This window comes from Pantherophis guttatus, chromosome 9, assembly GCF_059756535.1.
Source record: "Pantherophis guttatus breed Tessera chromosome 9, ASM5975653v1, whole genome shotgun sequence".
Lineage (NCBI taxonomy): Eukaryota > Metazoa > Chordata > Lepidosauria > Squamata > Colubridae > Pantherophis > Pantherophis guttatus.
The window spans coordinates 13023232-13051197 of NC_142071.1; the positions used below are offsets into that span (position 1 = coordinate 13023232).

General features: G+C 35.8%; 1 protein-coding gene across 3 annotated transcripts in view; it reads right to left on the bottom strand.

The window, feature by feature from the left end:
- UNC5D (unc-5 netrin receptor D) overlaps positions 1 to 27966 on the bottom strand; it is a 696347-nt gene that overhangs the window by 123872 nt on the left and 544509 nt on the right. For all 3 annotated transcript variants that reach the window (XM_034436892.2, XM_060693513.2, XM_060693514.2), the window contains exons 5-6: positions 3756 to 3936; positions 1973 to 2140 (exon numbers count right to left, since the gene is read on the bottom strand). In XM_034436892.2, the coding sequence (XP_034292783.1) occupies positions 1973 to 2140; positions 3756 to 3936 (349 nt within the window). The remainder of the gene's footprint in view (positions 1 to 1972; positions 2141 to 3755; positions 3937 to 27966) is intronic.

Genomic DNA, 27966 nt, shown 5'->3' on the forward strand with positions numbered 1-27966 from the left:
AGGGGAGGAGTGTTATGTATGTAGATTTTGGGCGGGCAGTTTGAATTAACTGACCGTCAGCTGATTGGCTGACCACCACAGCTGCAAGGTATATAAAGGGAGTTGTTTCCCCTGGTCAATTGCTGGGTTCTCACTCTACAATAAAGAGCTGTTGTCACTCACTGCCTGGCTTGCTGCGTCCTCATTCACCCAACTTAACATTACTTTTTTCAGTTTCTGTTGTAACTTTGAATGGTCAGTAAATGATCTGTTGTAAGTCAAGGACTACCTGTATCATCCAATTGATTTGTATTCCTGTTGGAGATACAGAATATAGAATACAAAATATAGAAAGGAAGAATGTCTCTGCTTGCACATTTTCTCCTTTTCATTCTCATAGAAATAATACCACAATTGGTTTTCTATTACATAATTTTCAGTAGTCCCTCACTTGAAGCATGACATTGGGGTTTGGCTGGAGGAATTAAGAATATCTTCCTCAAATGAGATTTGAACATTTGGAAGAAATAGCATGTCAATATTTTCCCTTCTTCCTCCTCATTTTAATAGAAAATATACTTCTTTCCATTTCTGTTTTTCAAGCAAAAGGAAGATATTGGTGAACTTCTCATAACTGGCTTGTGAGATTTTTAACACAAGTCTTAATTATGAGATGGACATGAGAAGTGTCCTGTCCTTTAATCATTTCTTCACAGGTCTACTCCAGAGGTACACATATACCCTAGATTTTGAGAAGGTTAAATATATTAACCTTTCAATTAAATCCCAAGGAAGACGTTCTTAAGGGAATTTCCTGATACAAGGTTTTTGTTGATCTAAAAGTATGAATACCTAGGTTTAGGACAAAGATGGAGAAAAGTATATTACTTGAATTTTGGCCATCTTGACCCATTCAAGTAAACAAGAACACATTTGAAGAGATTACAGGAAAAAAATGAGAACAAGGTAAGCATTTAGGAGAAAGGACAGCCTCAGCACACTGGGAAACAGATTTTAGCATCAACTCTTTTGGTGGAAAAGGAGGAAGTGGAAAGAAAACCCAGAGATTGGTGGCTATGATTATTTATGAGATTCAACAATGGTTTGAGGCTTTTTGCTTCAACAATTGCTTGAAGTGAAAGTAATGTTGCTATGGAAATCCAGATTCCAACAAAATCCAGAGTTTTTGACATGTGCCAGAAATATCAGAGCTAGCCTTGCAGTCCTCTTGTTTACGTCTAAGAGAAATTCAGGATCAATACATTTGTGAATTGCCTTACAGAGAGCACACTTTCCAGCTTGTAACCTGTACAAGCCTTGTCCAGTTCTGCTTGAAGTACCTGTTCAAACCATGCCTAGTTAAGAGAGGAAGTTAAGGAGGAGAAAATGCTTGCAGTGTATAGTACAGTTCCACTAAATTCCAATTTAGATCATAGATAGGTGCTCAAACATCCATGGTATTCAAACTGCTTTAGGTAATAAAACCCATAGGGAATATGCAGAAGACAAAAAGAAAAATGCATACATACACACAAACACACAAATAATCAGAATGCATAAGAATCAGGTTGCAGATTAAAATCTTAATAACCATTTGGCCTATAATTCAATTCTGTGATTCTGGAGAAACTGGGACATTGAAAAAGAAAAAAGGTTATAGTTGTGTTCATGTCCCAACATCTACCACACCCTGCAATAAAGATAGTTGAGGAATCACCTTTTTTCCAGAGTTTCTACCCATCCAACCAGATCAAATAAGACAGGCATTCTGCAAATCCATCAGCCAAAGAATGCCAGTTGATGGGGATTAGAAAAAAAACTTTTTCTGCAGGAGCCCCTGCTCTGTGAAACATCCTTCAGTGATTAGAATGCCCCCAATCCTGTTAGCCTTCCCTAAAGCTTTAAGGACCTGGCTACACACCCGAGCCTGGGGCTCTACATGCGCTAAGAGCCCTGCCTCCTGGCTACACTGTTAACAGGATATCTTGCTTACTGGGACACAATGATGTGCAGGTAATTTTCTGTACAGACATTCCTTCGCAGAAAGCACCACCATTGAGGGGAGCAGGGTTGGTACATGTGCGGGATCTCTTTTGCATTCCTCTGCCACACTGGGCATTGCAGTCCGACCAAGCCGTCCAAGAAGACCAGCCTCCGTTCACTATGCAAACACAAATATAGGAGAACAGGTGGATAGCATATTAGCAGTCAGTCTTTGTTACAAAGCTTTCCATTTTCAATATTTTCTCCTTAAAAACAAAAAAACGTGAGAATTATCACCATTTCCATTTTACATGCTGATGTGCAAGTATTACTGAGATGCACCTACCTAAATGACATAGTATCAATAAACGGATATGTTTTGGTAAGGAACTAATGATGACATAGGCTCATTTTAATTCTTTCCAAGCATATTTTTTAAAAATTGTTTTTTAATCCCACCTTTATTAATTTTATAAAGAATTCAAGATACTCCTTTCTCCTCCAATTTTCCCCTCATGAACAATCCTATAAGGTGATTTGCGATGAGACAGAGTGACAACCCCAAAGTCTTCCAACTGGCTTTCAGGCCTAAGAGAGGATTAGAACTCCTGGTTTTTAGGCTGGTACCTTAACACTAGACCAAAGTGGTTTTCATTTCAATTAGGAAAGGGAGGGAAGCAAAGCGAAGTGAAGGGTTGAGACATCCTTCGTTCTTAATCAATGAAATGCCATTTGGTACTTTAATAAGAAGAAAAGATGAAATGAAGAAAGAAAGAAGCAGAAAACTTCCCTGCTGCATTTCAAGTTCAGCTGTCCGAAAAATGTCTGTAAGGTCATTGTAATTCTATGTCTTAAGTTTGATTAAGAGGCTCCACTGTTGTACAGACAGGTATCATTAGTATACATTAGACTTTGGATCTCAAGATATTGCTTAATTGCACTACCCAACATCCTTACCTTGATTATATCTTGTGGAAATCGAGCTTTAGTAGGTTAGAGACAGCTATAGAGTCTTCAATATAACTGATATTTTACTATCTAAGAAAAAAGTGGGGAATATTTAGCCCCAGTTCCACATTAATATAACCTTTCTCCTCCACTGAGACACACTTCTATTCACTAATGGACTTTGTACCTCTTATGCCCACTCATTCTCAGCAAAGTATACATAGAATTTATGTAGTCACAACTGTTATGCTCTCAACTCTGTTTTGAAATCAAGGATCTTAATCTCTGATTGAACAGAAAGATGTTATTTTATTAAGTTATTAAAAGTTATTGTTATTAAAAACAATAATAAAATTATATTTTGCTTGGATGCACACATAGTTCATGAACAGTTAGAAGTCAGTAAAGGGAGCATTGACATAATCTGTCTCCCAATCACTATTAGGAGTAGAAGGCTTATTTCAGTGTTCTATTAAACTTTTTTTCCTTCTGTCCAATTGTATCTAATTCTTGGAGACTGCTTGGACAAGTCATTGCATTTTTGTTGGCATGGTTTTCAAAAGTTATTTGCCATTAACTCTGTTTTAGGGCTGAAAGAAAATGACTATCTCAAGGTCATCTACCTGGCTTCATATCAAGGATGGGACCAGAACTCAGAGCCACCTGGTTTCTAGTCTGATGCTTTAACCCAATATTTTTCAACCTTGGCAACTTTAAGATGTGTGGACCTCAATTCTAGGAAATCCTTGGCCAGCAGTGATGCTTAAAAGAATTCTTTAACTGTATTGATCAAGCAAGAGTGATACTCATAGTCCAAGAAGTTACAGCATGTCACACCTACTGACCATACACCACGACTGTGGCTGAGAGGCTTCTTCTTTTGGCAACAATGTTGGATGCAGTGCAAGTGTAGTTCCCTGAATCAGACAGCCGGGCTTGATGGATAATTAGATTATGATCTGCTCGGGTATCAATATTTTCATCCTGTTCAGCATTGACTGGTTCTTCATTCTTAAGCCATTCCACCTTAAAAGAAAGTGAGTGGAGAAAAAACAATTCATAAACTATGAATATTGATATACCACCCTGGTTCGCGATTTGAAATTAATTATATTAAAATAGACCAAGGGTCAGCAACCTGTGGCTCTGGAGCCGCATGTGGCTCTTTCACCCATCTGTTGCAACTCCCTGTCACTCAAAATATGTGTCACAACCGCCAATGTACGACTCCCACCGACCCATGATTTATTGAGCTTTTCAACCCCCGGTAGGCCAACCATGGATAAATCCAAAAAAAGAAAAGTTTCAGAAGAAAACAGAACGTTTAATTCAACTACATATGCTAGTTTTGTGGCTGCTCAAGAAATAGGCACGGGAAGAGTTTTGTGGTTCCCGATGTTTTCTTTTCTGTGGGAAACGGGTCCAAATGGTTATTTGAGTGTTTAAGGTTGCAGACCCCTGAAATAGACAAGTCTGGTACTGTCCCTGGAATCTCTTAACACTATCCATGTTGACTAAACATCATGGGAATAAAAAAGACTTGGATGGCATCAAATGGTCCTCCTCCAATTAATAGCTGCTTGATAAAGTAGAATGACAATGAATTCAGGTGAGAAAAAAAAAAGCAGGAAATGAAAATAATATGGAACCTTCTTTATTCAGTGCATTCAGTAAGGGCATAGGAACAGTGAAGAAAGCTGAATTTGCTGTGCATTTCCTTGGATGTCTATATAGAAGTCTATATATTACAGACACTAATAAAATAGAATGCTGATAAAAGGGTAGGAGAGATGCAGAATTGGTAAAACAAGAATGCAGAGCTTCGTTTTGTTCTATGTCTTCTGAACTGGAAAAATGTGACAAATAAGGAAATCTCCAGAGAAGAGGTACAAACCTGGAGGACAATGGAAAAAAGAAAGGAGTAGGATAGACCAGGTAAAGTCACAATATACAACCCCATTCTCTCTCCCCCCCCAGCTAAGGCATTACACCAAGACCCTTTAGAAATAGAAGTGATACACACATAATGTGAAGCATCTCCAGATGCTAAAAGCAACCACTTACTGAGGCAAATGGCTGAAAAATATCATAATGAAGCAACAAAATCAAAGCACAGAACCTTCAGAATTGGGAAGAGTGATGAACAAATATTTTTTGTCTTCCAACTCTATGACTCCATGAGTCTTTCCTTTTCTTTTTCAAAGGAAAGAAGTAGCGTCCCTTCTCTCTTGGGAAAGCATTGTAATGGGAAATCCCTGCTAGTATTTCCCCCATGGTATAAAGCAATCCTGAAGTTCCAAAGATTTTTCTTAAGGAGTCACACGCTCTGAACCTTAAAGACTTTCCAGCAAACTCTGAGTGAAAGATTGTTCCACTCCAGAGAGCTGTCCCAAATCTGCTAATGTGAAACCACACCAAAGTACTTGATCCTGCAAAGCAGGTAAATTAATTGCAAAAACTATATCTTCCATCAATAAAGGAGTATATTTGTAGTTCAGAGTTGAAATCAGGGTTGCTTTCTTGCAGATGTGTCATTACAAAGAGCCTTAGTGGCGCAGCAGACTAAAGTGCTGTTAAGTAGCACCAGCTGCCTGCAATTACTACAAGTTCAAATCTCACCAGGCTCAAGGTTGACTCAGCCTTCCATCCTTTCAAAGTAGGTAAAACGAGGACCTGGATTGTAGGGCCAATAAACTGACTTTGTATAAAAAAGAACACCGCTTATGGGGGCCCCGAAAGCCCTACTAAGCAGGTATATACAAAAGTATATAAGCCGCCCTGAGTCTCCGGAGAAGGGCGGCATATAAATCGAACCAATAAATAAATAAATACATTATGCAAATCAGGTAACATCATCAATGATAGTTACTGATAGCACTGATTATGTTCATTTGGGTAATGAAATGTCTGCAAGAAAATAACCAAACTCAGAGAGCACCAAAGACCCCTCATACCTTCCATCGAAATATGAAAAAGTGTATCATCTACACCTTTGCAATGGGTATTTCATATCTATAAGAATTAGCCAATGACAGTGAAGTCACAACTTATTTTCAGATCTCAAACTCTGGCAGATCACCCCAGGTGACAGCACAGAGACATGGAGGCAATCAGTGTATGGATCTGCAGGCTACAGGCATTCATTAGCAGACTGTGCTGGGCAGATGGCTGGCAATTTGTAGATTTTCCAGTTTATAAACAAATCGGCAGCTGACCACTATCACGGCCAATTAGAATCCATGCCAGGCAGCAGACTTTTTTTCCCCCAGCACCATTTATCGCGTTGGTTAGCTAGGGACAGAAAAAGCAAAATCAGGTTTCTGTTGAACATATGATGGAAAGATGAGACTAGTGAGAAAAAGTGGAAAAGATACCCAGATACACAGGATTTGTGATGAGATTGTTTACATTATAGCTGAGTATGAATACATTTAGACTAATAAGTTATTTTGGTATGTCATCATTCAAACAAACAAACAAATAAATAAAAATAAATAAATAAATAAAGCAAGCAAGCAAACAAACAAACAAATAACAATTTTAGCTTAAAATAAAGATGGTTCATAATATGAGTGGCCCCTGAAGTTTCTAAGGATCAATGTTTCCTGGCAAAGCAATGATTTGGCAAATTATAAATATGTTTTAATCTACAATAGGCTTAACATATCCCTAATTTTTAACAACTCCAATGCCTAAATGGGAGAAGATAATCTACTTATTCCAGTACCATCTTTTATTTTATTAATTAACTGCTTGGAAAAATGGGGCGGGGGGGGGGAACCAGCTTTTGGCTGCAAAAATATTGCCTGTATTGCCTGTTGCAGTTATTATGCAAGCAGTATTTTATTTTATTACTTCCCATATATGTTTTTTTTATTCTTTCACATCCACTTCCTCCTTTTTATTTCCACTATCTCTGGAAGGAATCTAAGGGTATTTTAAGATAAGAAGACATTGCGAATTCCTTTACTGATAGCAAAAAAAGCTACCAGATATTTTCATTTTACCTGCGCGGGTTCTAGAACGTAAGTTAAGAATTATTTGAGCACAGAAAGTTCAAACTCATATACCCATGAGAATATTCCTGGATGTTTTGGATGTTTTTCTGCATCTGGAATGTAGAATGATGTTTTGGATGTTTTCTGCATCTCGAATGTAGTATCTCAGTTTGGATAAACTACAATTTGGAATATTTCTCCAGAAAAAATCTTTTGTCTCTAGTACATCAAAGTGTATTAATAATATATGGATTTGTGTGTGTGTGTGAAAGAGAGACGGGATGAGAGAGAGATCTTTATGAGAGCATCTCACTTTCAGCTTGGATATAAAATTTAAAATAAAGACCTAGAAGCTTGACCATTCTGATTTACAGTTTGTGAATTCCCTAGGGTAGGGTGCCCTTTAACAAATTTGCAAAACAGCTGTTAACTTCATTATTCATAGAAACTACCAAATTATGTGTCCATAGACACATTCTAAAAAGCAAGGAAAATAACAGTGGAGGCTTTTTCTAAAAGATCTTCGTTTGACAGAGCCAACATCTCTTCATCTAAAGCTGGAAGGATATATATGATGATGTTCCAGGAAGAAATGGTAATTTTCTATGAATGGAATTTAAGGGACACCCTGAGATGTTCATATTTTCACTCTCTAAAGTTTATTGGTCAATGTACAAAGCCTTTAAAATTATTCTCATTTATCTTCATAATAATCTGTATCATAAAGATTATGATGAAAAATGAGCAACATGTTCAAGGTCACCCAATGATTTCGCAAAGCTAATCAATCAAGGCTTCTGGCTTTGGATTTTCTGGTAGAAATCACAGTGATATGTCCTTCCAACCTTAGGACTGCCAACTCTTTCCCAGAACATCTGAAATATTTTGATGGGTCATACTGATGTTCCAAAATCTGACCTTGTAGATCAGGGCTGTCAAACTCACAGCCCGCGGGCCAGATGCATCACATGCTGGCCATGCCCATGCCAGTTTAACAAAAGGGGAAAAGTCCCGATATGTCACGTGACAATGTCGTGACAATGCGAGTTTGACAGTCCTGCTGTAGATCCTTTCCCATCCTAGAATTTGAGATATGAAGGAAGTTGGAAAAGTTATAACAATCTGATGAACCTGGTGACAAAGTGATCTGATTTCCACAGAGGACAAAATATTAACAGAGGACAACAATAACAAAACCAATTACACCATCACAGACACCAGTCCAATCAACTTTGTGAACATGCACCCAGCCCTGATTTACTAATTTTTTTTGTCCTCCTTGTAGCGTTTCAAAAATTTCATTTTTTTTCCACAACTTCATATGTACTGAACTGAAACACCGATATAGTTTTCTTGTAGTATGGTTTGCCAATTCTTTCTTCCAGGATGATAATAATGTTGGGTTACTTTACATGTATCTCACAGACTGGGAGTTTATTTATTTATTAAATTAGGATGGCCACCCATCTCATCTAGAAGTTACTCTGGACAGGTTACAAACCTTTAAACCAGCAAATATTAAAATGATAAAACAATAAATAATAATTTATCATTAAAAGATGGAGGGAGAGAAGGAAGGCTAAAGAACACGGGGAGAGGTGGGTCTTCTCTTAGTCCTATTGCCACCTAATAATAAGTAATACCCTCCCATTGGGGTCCCAGGCCAACTGGCAGATCTTTAGGCCATTAAGGAAGGTTAGGAGGGTTGGTGTGGATCTCACCTCAGAGGATATAATATTCCAAAGGGCAGAAGCCACAGCCAAAAATGCTCTTCTCCTGAACCCTGCTTGCCAAAATTCCTTCACTTATGAAATTCGTGGCATGCCTCTTATGCTGGCATAGGTGGGGTGGCCAAATCCTAGATTTTAAAGGAGCTGATTTTAACAAACTCAGTGAGAATTTGGGAAAGATTCCTTGGATGAAAATCCTAAAGGGGAAAACAACTCAAGAAACTTGGAAAACTCTGAAAAATATGCTCTAAAAAGCCCAGTCCAGCACAATACCACTGAAAAAGAAAAACAAGAAATCCAAGAAGAAACCAGCATGGATGCACAAAGATCTCTCTGACAAATTGAAAGACAAAAAAGACAAGTACAAAAAAAAATGAAAGAAGGACACATAACTAAGGCAGAATATCAGCAGATAGACAGAATATGCAAAGATGAAGTCAGGAAAGCAAAGGCTCAGAATAAACAAAGACTTGCGACAAAAGTCAAAGATAACTAAAAAAGTTTCTTCCAACACATAAATAACAAGAAAATAATCAAGGAAACAGTCAGTCCACTAAAGAGAGAAGGCAGCAAGGAAGTAACAGGCAGCAGAGAGTAAACAGAGCTGCTTAACTCATTCTTTGCATTGGTCTTCGCACAAAAAGGAACTATAGTCCAACCTATCAAAAACATAACTGTAAAAGACAAACTAGAAATAAAAGTTAAATAAGCAAAAAAAAAAAAAAAGGTAAGAGAACATCTGTCTGATCTGGATAAATACAAATCACTGGTACCTGATGGATTACATCCCAGAATTCTAAAGGAGCTGGAAGATGTCATCTCAGAACCACTGTACCACATTTTTCAAAAATCCTGGAGCACCGGGGGACTGGAAAAGAGCTGATGTGGTTCCCATCTTCAAAAAAGGGGGAAAAAACAGACCCAGGAAACTATAGACCAATCAGCCTAACATTAATACCCGGGAAGATACTGGAAAAAATGATAAAAAACGGATCTGCCAACATCTAGAAATGAGTAAAGTAATAACTAGAAATCATCACGGGCTTGTTAAAAACAGATCATGCCAAATCAATCTTATTTCATTCTTCAACACAGTGACTAAATTACTAGACCAATACTGTGGACATTATATACTCAGACTTCAGCAAGGCATTCAACAAAGTAGATTTCTTGGTAAGCTAGAAACAAGTGGGATAGATAGCATCACCATCAGATGGATTTGTAACTGGCTGACAAACCGTACTCAACAATTAGTCCTTAGTGGTACTACATCTACATGGAGGGAAGTAAGCAGTGGGGTACCACAAGGTTCCGTCTTAGGCCCAGTATTCTTCAATATCTTCTTATATGACTTAGATGAGGGAATAGAAGGGGAAGTTACCAAACTTGTGGATGATACTAAACTGGCAGGAATAACCAACACCCTAAATGGATGGATGGATCTTGACAGACTTGAACACTGGGCCCTATCTAACAAAATGAAATTCAATGTAGAGAAAAATAAAATCTAACACTTAGGCAAGAAAAATCAAAAGTACACATATAGACTGGGTGAAACCAGGCTTAATAGCAGTAACTGTGAGAGGGATCTTGGAGCCTTAGTGGACAACCAGTTAAGTATGAGCCAGCAGTGTGTGGCAGCAGCCAAAAAAACCCCAATGTAACCAAGATGATGAAGGGACTGGAGACTAAAACATATGAAGAACGGTTACAGGAACTGGGCATGGCTAATCTAGTGAAGAGAAGGACCAGGGAAGACATGATAGCAATAGCACTTAGACTTATATACCACTTCATAGTGCTTTACAGCCCTCTCTAAGCGGTTTACAGAGTCAGCATATTGCCCCCAACAATCTGGGTCCACATTTTACCAGCCTCGGAAGGATGGAAGGCTGAGTCAACCTTGAGCCTGGTGAGATTCGATCTGCCAAATTGCTGGCAGCTGGTGATCAGCAGAAGTACCTGCAGTACTGCACTCTAACCACTATGCCACCGTGGCTCATTTTGTAAAGATAGGAAAGAAGGGAGGGAGGAAGGAAAGGAGGAAGGAAGGAAGTTACATATACTGAAATTATTGCTTTCTTTTTTAATGATAGAAAACTATTGCCAAATGTTCATAATGTGATGATTATTCAGACATTCTCTCTCCACACACACATACACACCCCTTCCCAAGACCACACTTTGGTAACCTTTACATGTTAGGTTCATGAACTCTATTTGATAATGACAGACAATGATGTACTCTAAATTTATTGTTTTCTCTTTTCTGGAAACCAGCATGCCCGGAATTGAAATGTTCCCATCAAATACTGCTAAATTGCAAAATGTGCCATAAAACCATTCAGGGGCAGATATGGATTAATTTCACTTCCATGTATAGAATCGCATGATAAATTATCCTAAGCACACATTTGCACCAATTATATGTTGTCGAGAGAGAGTAGTTTACAGCATTATCCAAACGAAATCAGTTAAGCATCTCACAACCCAGATTATGTCCTCATTTATTGATTTTTGCAAATAACTTGGATGAAGAAGGCCACTTCTCACATGTACCATGGAAAGAAGGGCTTAAGGAATCGTTTCGGTAAGAAACTCAAAATATGAAATTTGGCCTGCTAAAAATAACCAGAATTAATGCATAAATATAAGAATCAGAAAAGGAATGGTTTTGCTCTTTTAAGTTCTTCCCCACAGTCCTCTGGACTACCAGCATCTAATTTCAGAGCACAAATTACAAATACTCAAGGGGCCTGCAAAACTCCACATAATTAGCACCAGATAGATGTCCAAAGCAGAAGAAAGGACAGAAGAAACTGTAGAAGAAAATTACAATCATGAGCAAATGTAATTCGTAATTATTATTTTTTTCCCTCCTAGCATTTTTCTGCAAGTGCAGGGTTCACTTTTTTAGCATCCACTGAATGTTGATTCATTGTCTGAGACAATAATTGACCCACTGGCTTGTCACCTGAACCTGATGTCATAAACCAAGAGAATAACTGGTAACTGGTCCTGGATCACCCAGCCAGTTTCCATGCCTAAGGCAGGACTAGAACTCACAGTCTCCTGGTTTCTAGCCTGTTGCCTTAAACCCTGGACCAAATTGCAATGATTGAAATGTTAACATTAACTTGTAAGCTTTATTAAGGCTGAACATGAACATGGTCAGATCTTGCTGCCAAATCCATATTCATTCTAGATGTATATATTGTCTGAAACAAGTTTTTGTCTATGTCCCCTTTTTTAGATACACAGTTTAAAATATAAACTGTCTATTTGGACCCACTCCAGTCTGGTTTCAGGCCTGGGTACAGCACGGAAACGGCATTGGTCGCATTGGTGGATGATCTCTGGAGGGCTCGGGTAGGGGTTATTCCTCTATCCAGGTCCTGTTAGATCTCTCAGCGGCTTTTGATACCATCAACCATGGTATCATGTTGTGCCGGTTGGAGGGATTCAGGACTCCTTACGCACGATCACTCAAGCACTCGTCACTTCTTGTCTGGACTATTGTAACGCTCTCTACATGGGGCTCCCTTTGGGGTACACCCGGAGGCTCCAACTGGTGCAAAATGCGGCCGCGCGGGGATTATGGAAGCGACGGGGAGCTACCACGTAACACCTCTCCTCCGCGAGCTGCATTGGCTTCCGGTGGACTTCAGGGTGCGCTTCAAGGTGTTGGTGACCACCTTTAAAGTGCTCCATGGCTTAGGGCCGGGGTACTTACGGGACCGCCTTCTGCCACCAATTGCCTCCCACCGGCCAGTTCGCTCCCACAGAGAGAGCCTCCTCAGGGTGAGGTCAGCCAGACAATGTTGGCTGGTGACCCCCAGGGGGGAGAGCCTTCTCTGTGGTAACACCTACCCTCTGGAACGATCTACCCCCAGAGATACGAGTGATCCCAGACCTCCAGACTTTTCGTCGGGCCCTAAAAACTTACTTTTTCCAGTTAGCCGGGCTGGCCTGATTCCATGTTGGTTTTAACGTTTGATACTGATTTTTAATTGAAATGTTTTAAATTATGGGCCAAATTTCATTTAATTATTTTTAAAAATTATTTTAACTTTTGTGTACAAATGTTTTTATTCTGGCTGTTCACCGCTCTGAGTCCGAAAGGAGAAGGGCGGTATACAAATCTAATAAAAGATAAAGATAAAGATATAAGAACAAACACTGCCAATATACCCTTGATCATATAATTGATCCAAACCAAATAACAGTTATGTTTTCATTTTCTAACCTTAAAGCCAATTCCACCTAGAACCTATCAGTGAGTCAAATGATATGCTTAACTCTAAACTCAGATGAATAAAACACAATTGCTGTTTTCAGTAACATGTTATGCCTCCCAAAAAACATACGCCTAGGATGTCTTGGTTTTATCAATATCCTGAATCCCATTGAAACTTGGACTAGCATGATATTAAAGGCAGTCATTAAAAGAAGGTTCAAAATATTATAGTCCTTCTATCCATCCAGCACTACATTTCCATTCAACTAAAACAAGACTAAAAACAAACAAAAACCCAAGTTCCTTATGCAAAGAGAAAGTGCATTAATGTTTTGAGATCTATATTTATGCAAGCTGTATTTCCTGCGATGCATCCAATATGAATTCAGCCTTAATTAAAGGGGTAACATTCCTCCCTTTGCAGCTGAAAATTAATCAGTTTATTTCAAGGGTTTACCAAACTGATTCTGGTAGTAAGATATATAGTACTAATGCACAGTTCAGCTCTGACTGTCTTTCCAGATCAAAGAAAAATTGGTTGCACAGAAGTGCAGTTCAGCAATTTATTATCCAAGCACTAACATTAAGTAATCAAAGTACTGCATACCTACTTAAATAATAAGGATAACACATGTGCTTCAGAGGCCTATCCTGAGCTGCTATGAAATGGAGAAAGGAGGGTTTGTGATTAAACTTGAAGAAATAGTAGCCTTTTCAGTTAGGAATGCCCTACCAAATTTCAGGCAGAGCTTTTTTCTGAAATAGATACTCCCAAGGAGCAATGATTCCTCTTGTTAAATGAGGTGGACCTAAATGAGATGTGAGATAAAACAGAACTGTTAAAGATGAATACTCTAATGATGCTTAGAAAAGGGTGAGAGTACATACAATGGTGAGAGTATAGTAATAATAAGGTAGAACTACTTGACCAAGGAAACATTAATCATCCCTCCTATATAACATGCTACGATGTGATTGATCAATATTAAATTGATTATAATTTGATTTAAGGGATGATTAATCAGTTACTACATATTTCTCTTTGTTCCTCCTCTATTTTATGTCAAGAAATCATTCACTAAAACAATTGTATTCAATATGTGTTGGAAATACAAGCTACTGAATTCTCAATTCCTTTTTTTTTGTGTGTGTGTATTTTTTTTTAAACAGACAAACATACATTTTTTCTGAATAGAGTATTGACCAAGTCAAAATTCATTCAGCTTATTTTCCCCAAATTTAAATTATATATTTCAATTTCTGCCATTGTATTCCTTTTCTACATTTCCCTTTTTCATCTCTATTTTATATTTAATATATAATCAATATTGCCATCTGCCCTAACCTCCTAATCTTAATCTTATTAAATTTCATTATTTTATTTCTCCTTTTATCACATATATTTTCCAATATTTCTTTATTCTATTGAAACCCTTTAATTTACACTCAATCATTTTGATATTTCACACTTATTTCTTAATATCGATTGTTTTCTTCAGGTGGACCAGATTATTATGTCATGTTTCCTTATTAATCATTTTACCTTTTTAACAATATATTTCTTCAAATTTATTTTCCACATCACCTTTTTTTACGTAAAAATATCTTATTCCATTTCAATTTCATTTAGATTTCCATTTCATCTTCTAAATAAATCCCTTCTAAATAAATCATTTTATATTTCACAATTTATATCATAATTTCCAATCATCTTCCCCTCTAAGTAGATAATTTCAAATTATCATTTTACATTTAAATAAACCTATCTTCCATTTCCATTTTATTTAAATTTCCTTTTCTAGATAAATCATTTTATATTTCACAATTCTATCATCATTTCCAATCATCTTCCCCGAAGTTCAATTTTTTCCTATCCTAATATTTCAATCCTAGTATTAATACTAGGATCCTAGTATTTATTAATCCTAGTATTTCTACCATTTATACTGTGTTTTCCCAAAAATAAGACCCTGCCTTATATTTTTTTTAACCCTGAAGTAAGCGCTTGGCCCTATTTCCATGTGCTCAAAAGCCCAAATGGCCTTATTATCAGGGGATGTCTTATTTTTGGGAAAACAGGGTATTACAGAATATATTTCAACCCATTCAAGTATTACAATCACCGATATTAATCATGATATCATTATTACCCTTCCTCCTTTCCACTAATTCCTCCTTTTAACCATTTTCTCCTGGTCCATATAGCAAATTATCTCTTAAAATTCCCCTCCTTTTAATCCATTCTCTCATTTTCTTTTTTTTTCTTTTTGTAGTTATTATATCTTTCCCACTGTTTCCTTCCTTTAGCTTTTAAATCCATTACTCACTTAATTTGCCCTACATTCCCATCTGATCTGTTCCCCTTTTCTCTTTTCACTTTCTTTGTTTCCCCACTGTTAATCCCAGTGTAATAATTTAAATTTTTTGCCCCAATCTCTTCCCTTTTCCTTGTTTCATTTGTTTCTTTCTACTCTCTCTATTTTTACCACTGTTAATCCCAGTGTAATCATTAACAATGTTTTTCTCTAATCTTTTCCTCTCCCCTTTCCTTCTCTTAATTTGTTTCTTTTTTGTTGGTTGTATTTTCCTAATCCTTCTCTTTTTTTCATTGTTACTCCCAATATAATCATTTAATTTTTCATCAATGTCTTTATTTTCATTGTTGTTTTCTTGCTTCTCATTGGTAATCTGTTTATCCAGTTGAATCCAGTTACCAGTTGAATCTGGCAAAATTTTTGATTTCTTTCTATCCAAGTCAAATGATATACATACCATTTTAACATCTCAATTAATTCCTGCCACATTTTGATGTTCTAATTAGGTTTTAACTCTAGTTTAAAATTTTATTCTTTGTCACCTCTTTTAATTATCAAAGTCAAATAGTTGAAAAAAAAAACAGCCTCCTTAAAACTTCTCACGGCTCGTTGATCAAGGTCACTGTATTTGTTTTTTCAGATTTCAAGATGTTTAGTGTAGTACTTTTTTTCCACCGGTAGATGTCTCTCTCCAATCCACAAGTTTTATACCAACAGCTTAACAAAGTATCCAATTTGTGTATTAAATCCAATGGCCTGATATTTTCTAATTTCTTCTTTCTCTTCTTAATTTTTATATATTTCAAATCCAGATTTTACCCTCCAATTCAAATCCAATTAAAATATCTTTACAGGGCTTTTCTATTTTAAGTTTTTCTTTATTCTTCCTTTAAAGTTAAAAATTTTTCTTAACATTTATATTATAGATCCAATTGCTCTGTCCTCAATTAAATTAATATGTATTTTGAATTAATTTGCTCTACTTCAAGGAGCAAATTTCAGTGACATCTCCCTATTAAAAATTAACAGAGGTGAGAGGGTGTGGCCAGCATCGGGTGATACGGTGTGGATTCTGGAGCTCCAGAAGAGCACCAATATCCCAGCCAATTTTGGGGATCCCAAGGGATCATAACTGTCTTGTAGGGACAGTGAAGAAAGAAGAGACAGGCTGGCATGGTTAGGGAAAGAGCAAGTTCCCTGAAGTGCCAGCATTAGTCTTCGACCCATTGGCAAAGGAAGGCAGCCATGAAGCTGTCAAAAGCTGGAGCGGCCACAATCAGAAAGAGGAAGTGCAGGAGTGGTAATTGAACAGAGTATTGTTAGAAATGATTGGCCAACTCACAGGTAAGAAGAAAAAACTTTTAAAAGCTTGAAAGAAATCCCAATGAGCAATTAGCGGCTAATTTGCACTTGGGAATTTAAGCAGAGGAGAAAAAAAAGAGGAACTTTAAAGTTAAAATGAAAGCCCTAAAAGGAATCTTCCACCTGGATTTAAAATTGGATTTTGAAAGAAATAAAAACAAGACAAAGGAAAAGGAGACAGAGGAACATTTTTTAAACAATAAAATGATTTAACTCGGAAGAGAGGAAACGGGTGTTCCCGTGGAGTTATAAAATGGATACTTTGCTGCAGAAAGAGTTGTGAATTGAAGAGAGATATCTGCTGGAGGAGAGATCGTGGGAAAGAGCCATAGGAGTATACAGCTGAAAAGATGAACAGAAGCAGAGAGGACAAGGACTGAGATTGTGATGGCTCAAGTGAGCATTTGAACTGGACACTATTTGGAAAGAAAAAGGAGATATCGCATGGACTTTGAAACTAGAAGTATAAGTAAATGAAAATAATAAATTGGAAAATTCTAGCCTTCTAAAGTGACAATATGGAGAATTGGGAGGATGAATGTGAGATATTAAGGGAGATGTTTGAAAAAATAAGAGAAACAATTAAGGGAAATAAGGAAGCAGAGGATTGGTTAGAATGCAAGAAAAAAGAAAGAGAAAAGATGATTGAGAAGCAAGAGAAACAAGGAGAAAATATTGAAAAGAAAATAAATGAAAATAAAGATAAAGATGATTACACTGGGATTAACAGTGATAGAATAAAAATGGATAAGAGAGAATAAATCTCAAAACTGAAAAGAAGAAAAATAAATGGGGAAATATTGAGAGGGAAAATTAACAGAGTGAAAAAGAAAAGAGGCAGAAGGGAGTTATAAGAAAATGAAGAAGAAGAGGAAGAAGGCAAGGGAATGGGAGAAAGGGAGGAAAGCATCATGAAATGGGATTGTGGAGAGTTTAAAAGAAAATGGTTAAGAGTCAGTGAAAATATTAATGTTAAATTTAATATTAATTTAAAGAGAAGGATGTTAGTTGTAGAAATTATATGTGAAAATACTGTTTAATGTAAAATAGATCAGTAGATGAAATCTGAAAAAAAGAATGAACTATGTTTTTGATGTTGGATGAAGCACTAAGTGGAGAGAAATAAAAGCAACAAAATAATTAATTGAAATTAAGATGGGAATTAAAATTGAAATGTAAAATTGAATGTAAATGATGTAAATGACAGACTTGTAAGAAGTAAAACAGAAGAAATACATTGTTAAAGGGAAAAAAGCAAGGGTTGGAAGATTATTTTAACAAAGGTTTCAAGGAAAAAAATGCAATAATAGAAATATATATAAACAGTAAAGTAAGGGGGAAAAAGGATTGTATTACAGTTATAATTATTTATTGCATTGTGAATTTATAAAGTTTGAAAAAGTGGAATGTTATAGAGGATAAGGAATTAATGAAGACTTATTAATTTTATAATTATGGAATATAAAAGAAAAGAAAAGTAAATTAACTACAAGTACATTGATTGAAAACATTGTAAAGTAATAATTGATAATTTGCAAGATAATAATTGATTATATTGTTATATTGTTATAGTGTCATAGTGCTATATTAGAGTATATATTTGCATAAATAGATAAATTTAGAATAAGTTGAAACGTATATAAGATAAAGATAAAGGTGTGTTTATCTAAAATTGTTTTGAATAAGCAAAAGGTGGAGAAAAAAGTATAAGTATATCCAAAAAAAACGGGGAGAAAGAAAATAAGAATCAAAGATCAATATTTATATGTTAGTGTGGGAAAACTTCACACGAGTATTAAAAATGTCAGCTATAACTACTATAGCGAAAACAGGGGAAAAACAGACTGTAAATCCTACAACAACAGTGGCATCACCACTACAGCAAAGAACAATAGACAACACCATAGGAAAAGAAAAAGAAAAAGAAAAGCCGGAAATGACATTAAATGCTATGCAGAATATATTTCAAATGATTCAAGAAACACTATTAAAAACACAAGAAAAAATTGTGGATAATCACAAAGAAATGAAAATGTTTCATGAAGAAATCAAAAATGAAATAGGAGAAGTAAAAGAGGACATTAAAAATATGAATGAAAAAATTGGGGATCTCCAACAAATAATAACAGAAAACAAACAAAGAATGAAAAAAGCAGAAACAAAAATAGACCAAGTAGAGACAAAAGTGGAGGCAATGGAGCAAAAAGTTTTTCAACTAAATAAGGAATTGTCTGATTTGATAGCGATGCTTGAGATGGAGAAAGCTTCATACTTCTTGCGCTTTCAAAATATAATAGAAGAAATAGACGAAGATCTGGGACAAAAAATGGCGGAGATAGTGTCAGAAATAATACAAAGAGACAAGTCAGAAATAAAAGGACAGTTGGACGAAATATATCAGGTACATACTAATTACATAAGAAGACATTGATTGGTGAGGGAAGTGCATGTTAGAATCTCAAAACGAACAATTAGAGATGAAGTATACAGAAAATCAAGAGAAGAAACTTTGACATATAAGGGTAAAGAAATTATAATTTTAAAACAAATACCTCAAGTAATTAGAAACCAACACCAGCAATACCAGTTCTTAACAACCCAATTGATCAGATAGAAAATAATGTTTAGATGGCTAACACCAGATGGGATTTTAATCACATGGCAAGACAAAAAGTATAAAGTAGACACAGTAGAGAAAGCAAGAGATTCTATAACTTACATTTTACACAGGAAGAGGAACAGAAAAGTAAAGAAGAAACAGAAAGTAGAAGCCAGGAGAAAGAGCAAATAGAAGAAGTGGAGCAAGAGAGAGAAGTAAGAAAGAGTCAAGAAAAAGAACGAGAGGAAAGAGAAGGTGTGAAAGCAAAAAGACAGATGGAGACAAGACACACCAAAAAACAGTTATACAAGGCAATGGAAGAGACAATTAAACTTCTCTCTGTAAACATAAATGGATTAAACGCACCGAAGAAAAGAACGCAAACATTTACAAAACTACAAAAATTAGAAGCAGATGTGATATGCCTCCAAGAGGTACATATCAAAAAAGGATATCAAAAATTATTAGAAAACCCAACTATATAGTTAGGCTCCGGATATTAGGACAGGTGTAGAAACAATAGAGATAGGAGTAAATTACAGACAAACAAAATTACAGACCAATCTCATTGCTAAATACAGATTACAAGATATTTGCAGTAATTATAGCTGAAAGAATTTAAAAAAGTATTAAATAACCATATACACTCAGATCAAAATGGATTTCTGTCAGGCTGACAAATCAAGAATAACATGAGAATAATAATAAACACATTAGAATATTACGAATCACACCCGGAAAAACAAGCTTCACTGGTTTTCCTTGATGCCCAAAAAGCATTCGATAATCTAAATTGAAAATTTCTAATGGGGCAACTAAAATTTATGCAATTCAGGACAAAATTTGAAAAAAATCATAGGGGAAATTTATACAAAACAAACAGCAAGAATAATTATGAACGATGACACCACAGACCAATCTGGCATAACAAAAGGGGTTAGGCAGGGATGCCCACTCTCTCCACTATTGTATATCTTAACATTGGAAATCCTTTTTAAAAAGGTCAGGGAAGACCAAGAAATTAAAGGGCTAAGGATAAGGAGAGAAGAATACAATGTTCAGGCCTTCGCTGACGATCTTGTGTTTATAGTAGAAGAACCACTAGTCAGTACCAAAATTGTTTAAGAAATTGGAAGAATTTGGAGAAGTGGCAGGATTAAAAATAAATCAAAATTAATCAAAATTAATAACAAAAAATCTCACAAAGGAACAAGAAAAAGAGTTGGAGAAGATTATATAAATTCAAACAACTAAGAAAATAAAATACCTAGGGATTTGGCTATCGGCAAGAGGTTCATCAATAAAAGAAAACAATTATGATAAATTAATAACACAGATAAAGAAAGATTTAGACAATTGGAGAAATTTACAGATGTCACTAATGGGAAGGATCTCTACTATTAAAATGAATATTTTACCAAAACATTTATTTTTATTTCAGGTTATACTAATAAAATTGGAAAAAAATTTTTTTGAAAAATTTAATAAAATAACATCCAAATTTATATGGCAGGGGAAACGCCCACAAATTAAACTTAAATTATTACAGGACACAAAAGACAGAGGAGGAACAGCACTCCCAGAATGGGAATTTTTTTTAAAGTAGTTTTTATTGAATATAAATATTAAAAAAGACATACGTAACATATACACAACAAACATTTATACAACATATACACAAAAAGAGTGTAATTTCTTCTTAAGCATTTTTTCAGAGAGACGTTCTACAATTCTACTTATGATATATTCCTTCACCTCTCCTTAATCTAATAATATTTTTTATTATATATATATATATTTAAATCGGTAATATTTCCCCTATATTTTTTGTATATTTCTGATTTTTAACCAATTGTACCAATTATCCCATATTTTATAATAGTCTGATTCTTCTCTTTCTTGTAATTCTTTGGTTAACCTATCCATTTCAGCGCATTCTAAAATTTTCCCTATTACTTCTGTTTCACTTGGTATTTTTTCTTGCTTCCAATTTCTTGCGTAGGTTATTCTTGCAGCAGTTAATATGTGAATAGTGAGATATTTGATATCCTTAGGGTATGATTTGTTAAAGATTCCTAATAAAAATGTTTCTGGTACTTTTTCAATCTGTGTTTTTGTTATTTGTTCCAACCATTTTTTGATGTTAGACCAAAATTTCTTTGCTGCCGGGCACGTCCACCATAAATGATAGAAAATCCCTTGTGCCTTTTTGCACTTCCAACAAATTGGGCTATTTTTAGGTTGTATTTTTGCCAATCTGGTTGGAGACATATGCCACCGATAAAACATTTTCAGTTGGTTTTCCTTGTACGCCGTTGCTTTCGTTAAATTTAGGTTTGCCTGCCAGAACTTTTCCCATTTTTCCAAAGGTATTGTGTGTTTAATGTTTTGGGCCCACTTAATCATCATTTCTTTGACTGTCTCTTCTTCCAATTTATAGCGTAGAAGAAATTTATAAATTCTACCAATTAATTTATTTTCTGAATCTAATATAATTTTATCTATTTCTTGTTTTTGATTATAAATTTCATATGTTTTTATATGTTCTCTGTATTTGGACTGTATTTGAGTATAAGTCCACCAGTCTATTTCTCTGTGTAAATCTGTCTCCAATTGTTGTTTTGTCTTTAATTTGCCTTGATAGTCAATTATATCTTTATATCTAATTATTTTTGTCTTATCTGGTAAATTTGGGTGCCTAATTGATTCTGCCAGTGCTAGCCAATTTGGTATCTTCATATAATGTTGTTTTTTAATTTTAAGCCAAATTTGTAATAATGAGTTCCTTATTGTGTGTCTTTTAAAATATGAATGTGTTTTGTATTTCTCATCCCACATAAAGGAATGCCAGCCAGTTTGGAGTTTGTGTCCCTCAATTGTTAAAATTCTAGAGTCCTTTAATTCTATCCAATCTTTGACCCACGATAGTACTGCTGCTTGGTAATATACCTCTCAGTCAGGGAGTGCAGCTCCTCCTCTATCTTTTGTATCCTGATGCAGTTTAAATTTTATTCGTGGCCTTTTCCCTTGCCATATAAATTTAGATGTTATTTTATTCAGCTTTTCAAAAAACGGTTTATCTATTTTAATTGGGGTGACCTGAAACAAATATAAAAATTTAGGTAATATAGTCATTTTGATGGCTGAAATTCTTCCTAGGAATGAAATGTGTAAATTTTCCCATTTTTCTAAATCTTTCTTTGTTTGTTCTAGTAATTTATCCTAATTGTTTTCTTTAATTGCTGATGTTCTTGTAGATAACCAGATTCCTAGATATTTTATTTTTGTTGTTGTTTGGATTTGTATATTATCTGTCAATTCTTTTGTTTGGATTTCCATAAGGTTTTTTACAATTAGCTTCGATTTACTTTTATTGATTTTTAGTCCGGCCACTTCTCCAAATTCTTCTATTTTTTGGAACAAATTAGGTATAGATTCCATAGGATTTTCTATCAAAAACACTAGGTTATCAGCAAAGGCTTGAGCTTTGTATTCTTCTCTATTGATCCTTAAACCTTCAATTCCTTGGTCTTCTCTAATTTTTTTCAACAGGATTTCCAATGAAAGGGGGAAAGTGGACAGCCTTGTCTGACTCCTTTTGTTATATTAAATTTGTCTGTTATGTCATCATTCATAATTATCCTTGCTGATTGCTTGGTATAGATTTCTGCTATAATTTTCCCAAATTTTTCCCCAATTTGCATATTTTGTAGTTGTTCAATCATAAATTTCCAATTTTGATTATCGAAGGCCTTTTGGGCGTCAAGAAAAACCAACACTGCCTGCTTCTCCGGGTATGATTCATAATATTCTAGAGCATTAAGTATTATTCTCATGTTGTTCTTTATTTGGCGTCCCGGCAGAAATCCATTTTGATCTGGGTGTATATATGTATTTAATACTGATTTAATCCTTTCGGCCAAGATTGCTGCAAATATTTTGTAATCGTCATTCAATAATGAAATAGGTCTATAGTTTTGTATTAACTGGAGATCTGTATCTTCTTTTGGAATGATTGTTATTATGACTTCTGTCCATGAATTTGGTATTTTGGCTTTCTCCATAGCTTCATTATATAATTGCAACATATTCTCTCCCAATACTTCTTGCATTGTTTTGTATATTTCTACCGGTAACCCGTCGGGTCCCGGTGTTTTATTGTTTTTTTGCTTTTTCAGTACTTCATCTAATTCTAATTTGGTTATTGGCCTATTGAGAGTTATTCTTTGTTCTTCTGTGATTTTTGGCATTCCTGATTTCCCTATGTACTGTTTTATCTTATCTTCCTCTATTTTCCCCTGATTATATAGATTCGCATAAAATTTCTTAATAATTTCTTTTTTGGCCTCTTTACTATGTTGAATTTCTCCTTTATCGTCTTTCAATTGGTATATCATTCTTTTTTTCTGTTCTTTTTTCAGTTTATAGGCTAGCCATCTGCCCGTTTTATTTGCGCGTTCGAAATAATTTTGTTTCGCCATTTTTATTTTTTGGGCTAGTTCTATTTGGTTTATCAAATTCAATTTATGCTTAATCATTTCCCATTCTTCTCTTATTGTTTTGTTCTGGGGCTTTTCCTGGAGTTTTTGTTCTATTTGTTTTAGGTCTTTCTCTAAATTATCTAATTGTTTTTTCTTCTCTTTATTCTTCTTCCTCATATATGCTATTACTAGGCCCCTTATATATGCTTTTAAAGTATCCCATGTGTTTTGTAAAGAGGTTTCCTCTATTTTATTTATCTGAAAAAATATTTTTACTTCCTTTTCTAACATCGAATTAAATTCTTTTTCTTTACATAATCTTTGGTTCATTGTCCATCTCTTACGTCTTCTTTCCCCTTTCCAGTTTATGAATAGTGGATTGTGGTCTGCCCATTGGTTTGTGCCTGTCTCAATTTTTTCTACTTCTATTTTGATATTTGGGGTCATCCATGCCATGTCCAATCTTGACCAGGAGTTATGTGGATGGGAGTAAAAGGTGAATTGGGCTTCTTCTTCATGTGTTTCCATACGTCTGCCAAGTTTAGTTCTTCAGCCATAGTAAAGAATTCTTTTGGAAGTATTTCTTTTTTCTTTTGTTTTTTTCCCCAGTTTTGTAGTCCTTCTTTGCATTTACTATTGCATTATAATCCCCTATTACACAAATATCATCATAGTCTAATTCTGCTAATTTTATATGTAGATCTTTAAAAAAAACCTGTAGTTTTTGGTTAGGTGCATAAATCACTACAATTAACATTTTCCTCTTTCCTATTTCTAGTTCAACCATCACCACTCTACCTTGCTCATCGGTATAGACTAGTTTAGATTGTATTTTTTCTTTTACATAAATCACTACTCCTTTTTTCTTTTTTTGGGCCAGAGATGAATGGGAAATTTATTATCAAGCGGCTGGCTTATCCTGGTTGAAAGAATGGATGGAATTAAAAAATAATAGAATACTAACAATTGAAGGGCATGAAATACAAGTGGGTTGGCATTCATTCCTCTGGGACAGAAAACACAAAACACCTATTTCAAAAGACATATAATAAGGAATGCACTATTACAAACCTGGTTAAAAAACAAAAAACAGCACTATACAAAAATACCAACCTGGATTTCACCATTAGAAGCAGTAAAACATCTAAATTTAACGGAATTTTAAAAAAGTAATAAGATATAAAGATCTAATAGAACAACAAGGAAAATTAAAACCAAAACAAGAGTTGGAATCGGATTTAAATAGAGAAATTGACTGGTGGATTTACACACAAATCCAATCTAAATATAAGGAAGATACAAAAACATACAAAATTCAAAGAGAGAAACAAGAATTAGACAAAATTATATTAGAATCAGAAGAAAAGCTAATTAGCAAAATTTATAAATTTTTACTACAATATAAAATGGAGGAAGAGACAGTGAAGAATACAATGATTAAATGGGTGCAAAATTTTAATTATACAATAGATTTGGAGAAGTGGGAAATAATGTGGCAAGTGAGTGCAAAATTAACACTATCGGCGGCATACAAGGAAAATCAGCTGAAGATGTTTTACAGATGGCATTTGTCACTGACAAGACTTGCAAAGATATACCCGAACAATAGTGCAACATGTTGGAAATGTAAGAAATCCCAAGGAACATATTACCATTTATGGTGGACGTGTCTGGCAGCAAAAAAAATTTGGGAAAATATTAAGAAATGGATAGAACAAATAACAGAATAACAAATAGAAAGGAAGGCAGAAACATTCTTGTTAGAAATTTTTAGAAAACCATATTCCAAAGAAATAAAATATTTGATGCTACACATCTTGACAGCAGCACAAATAGCATATGCAAAAAATTGGAAACAGGAAAGAATGATACGGGGTGAGATATCAGCAATAGGCTGATGATACCCAGCTGTATATCTCTACCCCGCGTCAATTCAGTGATGCACTGGATGTGATGTGCTGGTGCCTGGAGGCTCTGAGGGTCTGGATGGGAGTCAACAGGCTCAGACTTAACCCAGACAAGACCGAGTGGCTGTGGGTATTGCCTCCTAAAGACTATGTTGATTGTCCATCCTTGGTTCTGGGGGGGGGAGAAATTGTCCCCCTCAGAATGGGGTAGCAATTAGGGTGTCCTCCTAGACTCACAGCTAAGATTAGAGCAAGATCTGACAGCTGTGGCTAGGGGGACCTTTGCACAGGTTCACCTGGTGCACCAATTGTGACCCTACTTGTATCGGGAGGCTCACAGTCACTCATTCCCTTGTCACCTCACGGTTAGATTATTGCAATGCGCTCTATATAGGGCTACCCGTGAAAAGTGTTCGGAGACTACAGTTGGTCCAGAATGCAGACGTACGAGCTATCGTGGGTGCACCTAGATACACCCACATTACACCAATTCTCCGCAAGCTGCACTGGCTCCCTATTGATCTCCAGGCACAATTCAAGGTGTTGGTTATTACCTTTAAAGCCCTATATGGCTCAAGGCCAGGTTATCTTCAAGACCGCCTTCTACCACATAGCTCCCAGTGACCAGTAAGATCTCACAGAGTTGGTCTCCTCCGGGTCCTGTCAGCTAAACAATGCCGGCTGGCGGGCCCGCGGGGGAGGGCCTTCTCTGTGGCTGCCCCAGCTCTCTGGAACCAGTTGCCTCCTGAGGTCCGGATCACCCCCACCCTATTGGCCTTCCGAAAAGCAGTGAAGACCTGGCTTTTCTGGCTGGCTTGGGGCCGTTGATCTTGCTGTTGTGATCTTGTGAGATCTGGCCATGAATGGTGTCAACGGGTTCTAATGTTTTAATTTTTAAATGTTTTTATAATGGTTTTTTAAATGCATTGTAAGCCGCCCTGAATCTCCGGAGAAAGGCGGCATATAAATTGAACTAATAAATAAATAATAAATAAATAAATAAACTCCAACTGAGGGAGAATTGATAAATAAGATTTTAGAATGTGCTGAGATGGACAGATTAACAAAAGAAATTAAGGAAAAAGAAGAGACAGACTATTATAGAATATGGAATAAATGGTATAATTGGCTTAAGACTAGAAATAAAGAATAATAACTATAAGGAGAGATTAGAAGTACAATATATATCTTCTTAAATTTTCGCGGGTGTGCAAATGCAAAAAATTAAAATCTCGGGTGTTTTCCCGCGACATTGTAAATAAGTTGGTTAAAATATTTAAAATCCTGCTTAAAATCCCACTTAAAATCTTCTAAAAATCCTTACAGAGCACTCTGCAAGGTCCTTTAAAACCTCAGCTAAAATCCTACCAGTCACTTTAAAAGTTTTTCTTAAAGCAACGTTTTGACAGGCTCACAACCCTGTCATCTTCAGGCTCTGTTTCATTTAGAAGCTATGGGTTCTCTGTTGCGAGGTCAGAGCTGTCACTTATCTATATTTGCTGCTGCTGACGTATGCTGGCTAGCCTGCAACTCTGTGTCCCGATTGGAGGACAACAGTTTTTCTTCCTGCTTCCTCATCCTAGCTGCTTGGCTTCGTGTTACAGGCCCAGCTTTCTCAGATTCTCTATTATTATCTGTCTGCTGTAGAGGGGAAAGGATTCTGGTAGGCATCACAGCACCCTTGATTGTTAGTTGGAGGATCGAACCTGTCTTCTGGCTCGATCCTCTCTCTCTTCTTATTGCTAGCCACCCTCTGCAGAGCGGGAAGAATTCTGGCAGGCCTTGCAACACCACTGGTTGCTTGTTGGAATCTCTGCCTCTCTTCTGATGTTAACACTCAAGTTTCTCTCAGTGCAGGTCTCCAAATACTTGATAACCTAGAGGCGTCGTCTCATCTGTTCATATTCTGTGGCCTCTTTTCAATTTCGATGGCCTCCCTGATTATTCTTTTGTTGAGATGTTCCTCTTTCGCCACTGTTCTGGTTTTATTAAAATCAATATTGTGTCCCGTGACTTTCATGTGTTGTACCAAAGAAGAAGTTTGCTCTTCTTTCCCCACTGCATTTTTATGTTCTTCTAAATGCACACTTATTCGTCTATTTGTCTGTCCAATATAAGATGACTGACAGGAGGCACATGGCATTTTGTATATCCCCTGGTTTTCCAACTCAATTTTATCCTTAGGGTTTCTCACCATCATCGATATTTTTCTATCTGTACGGAACACTGTTTTTATTTTTTGTTTCCGTAATATCTTACTAATTTTATTGGTGGTCCCTTTTATATAGGGCAGGATGGCAGTTCCCATATTCTGTTCTTCTTCTTGGGTTTTGCTCTGTCCTACTGTCCCTTGCTGGATTATAGTTCTAATTCTATTTTCATGGAACCCACTTTCCATTAATACTTCTGTGAGGGTCTTAAGCTCTG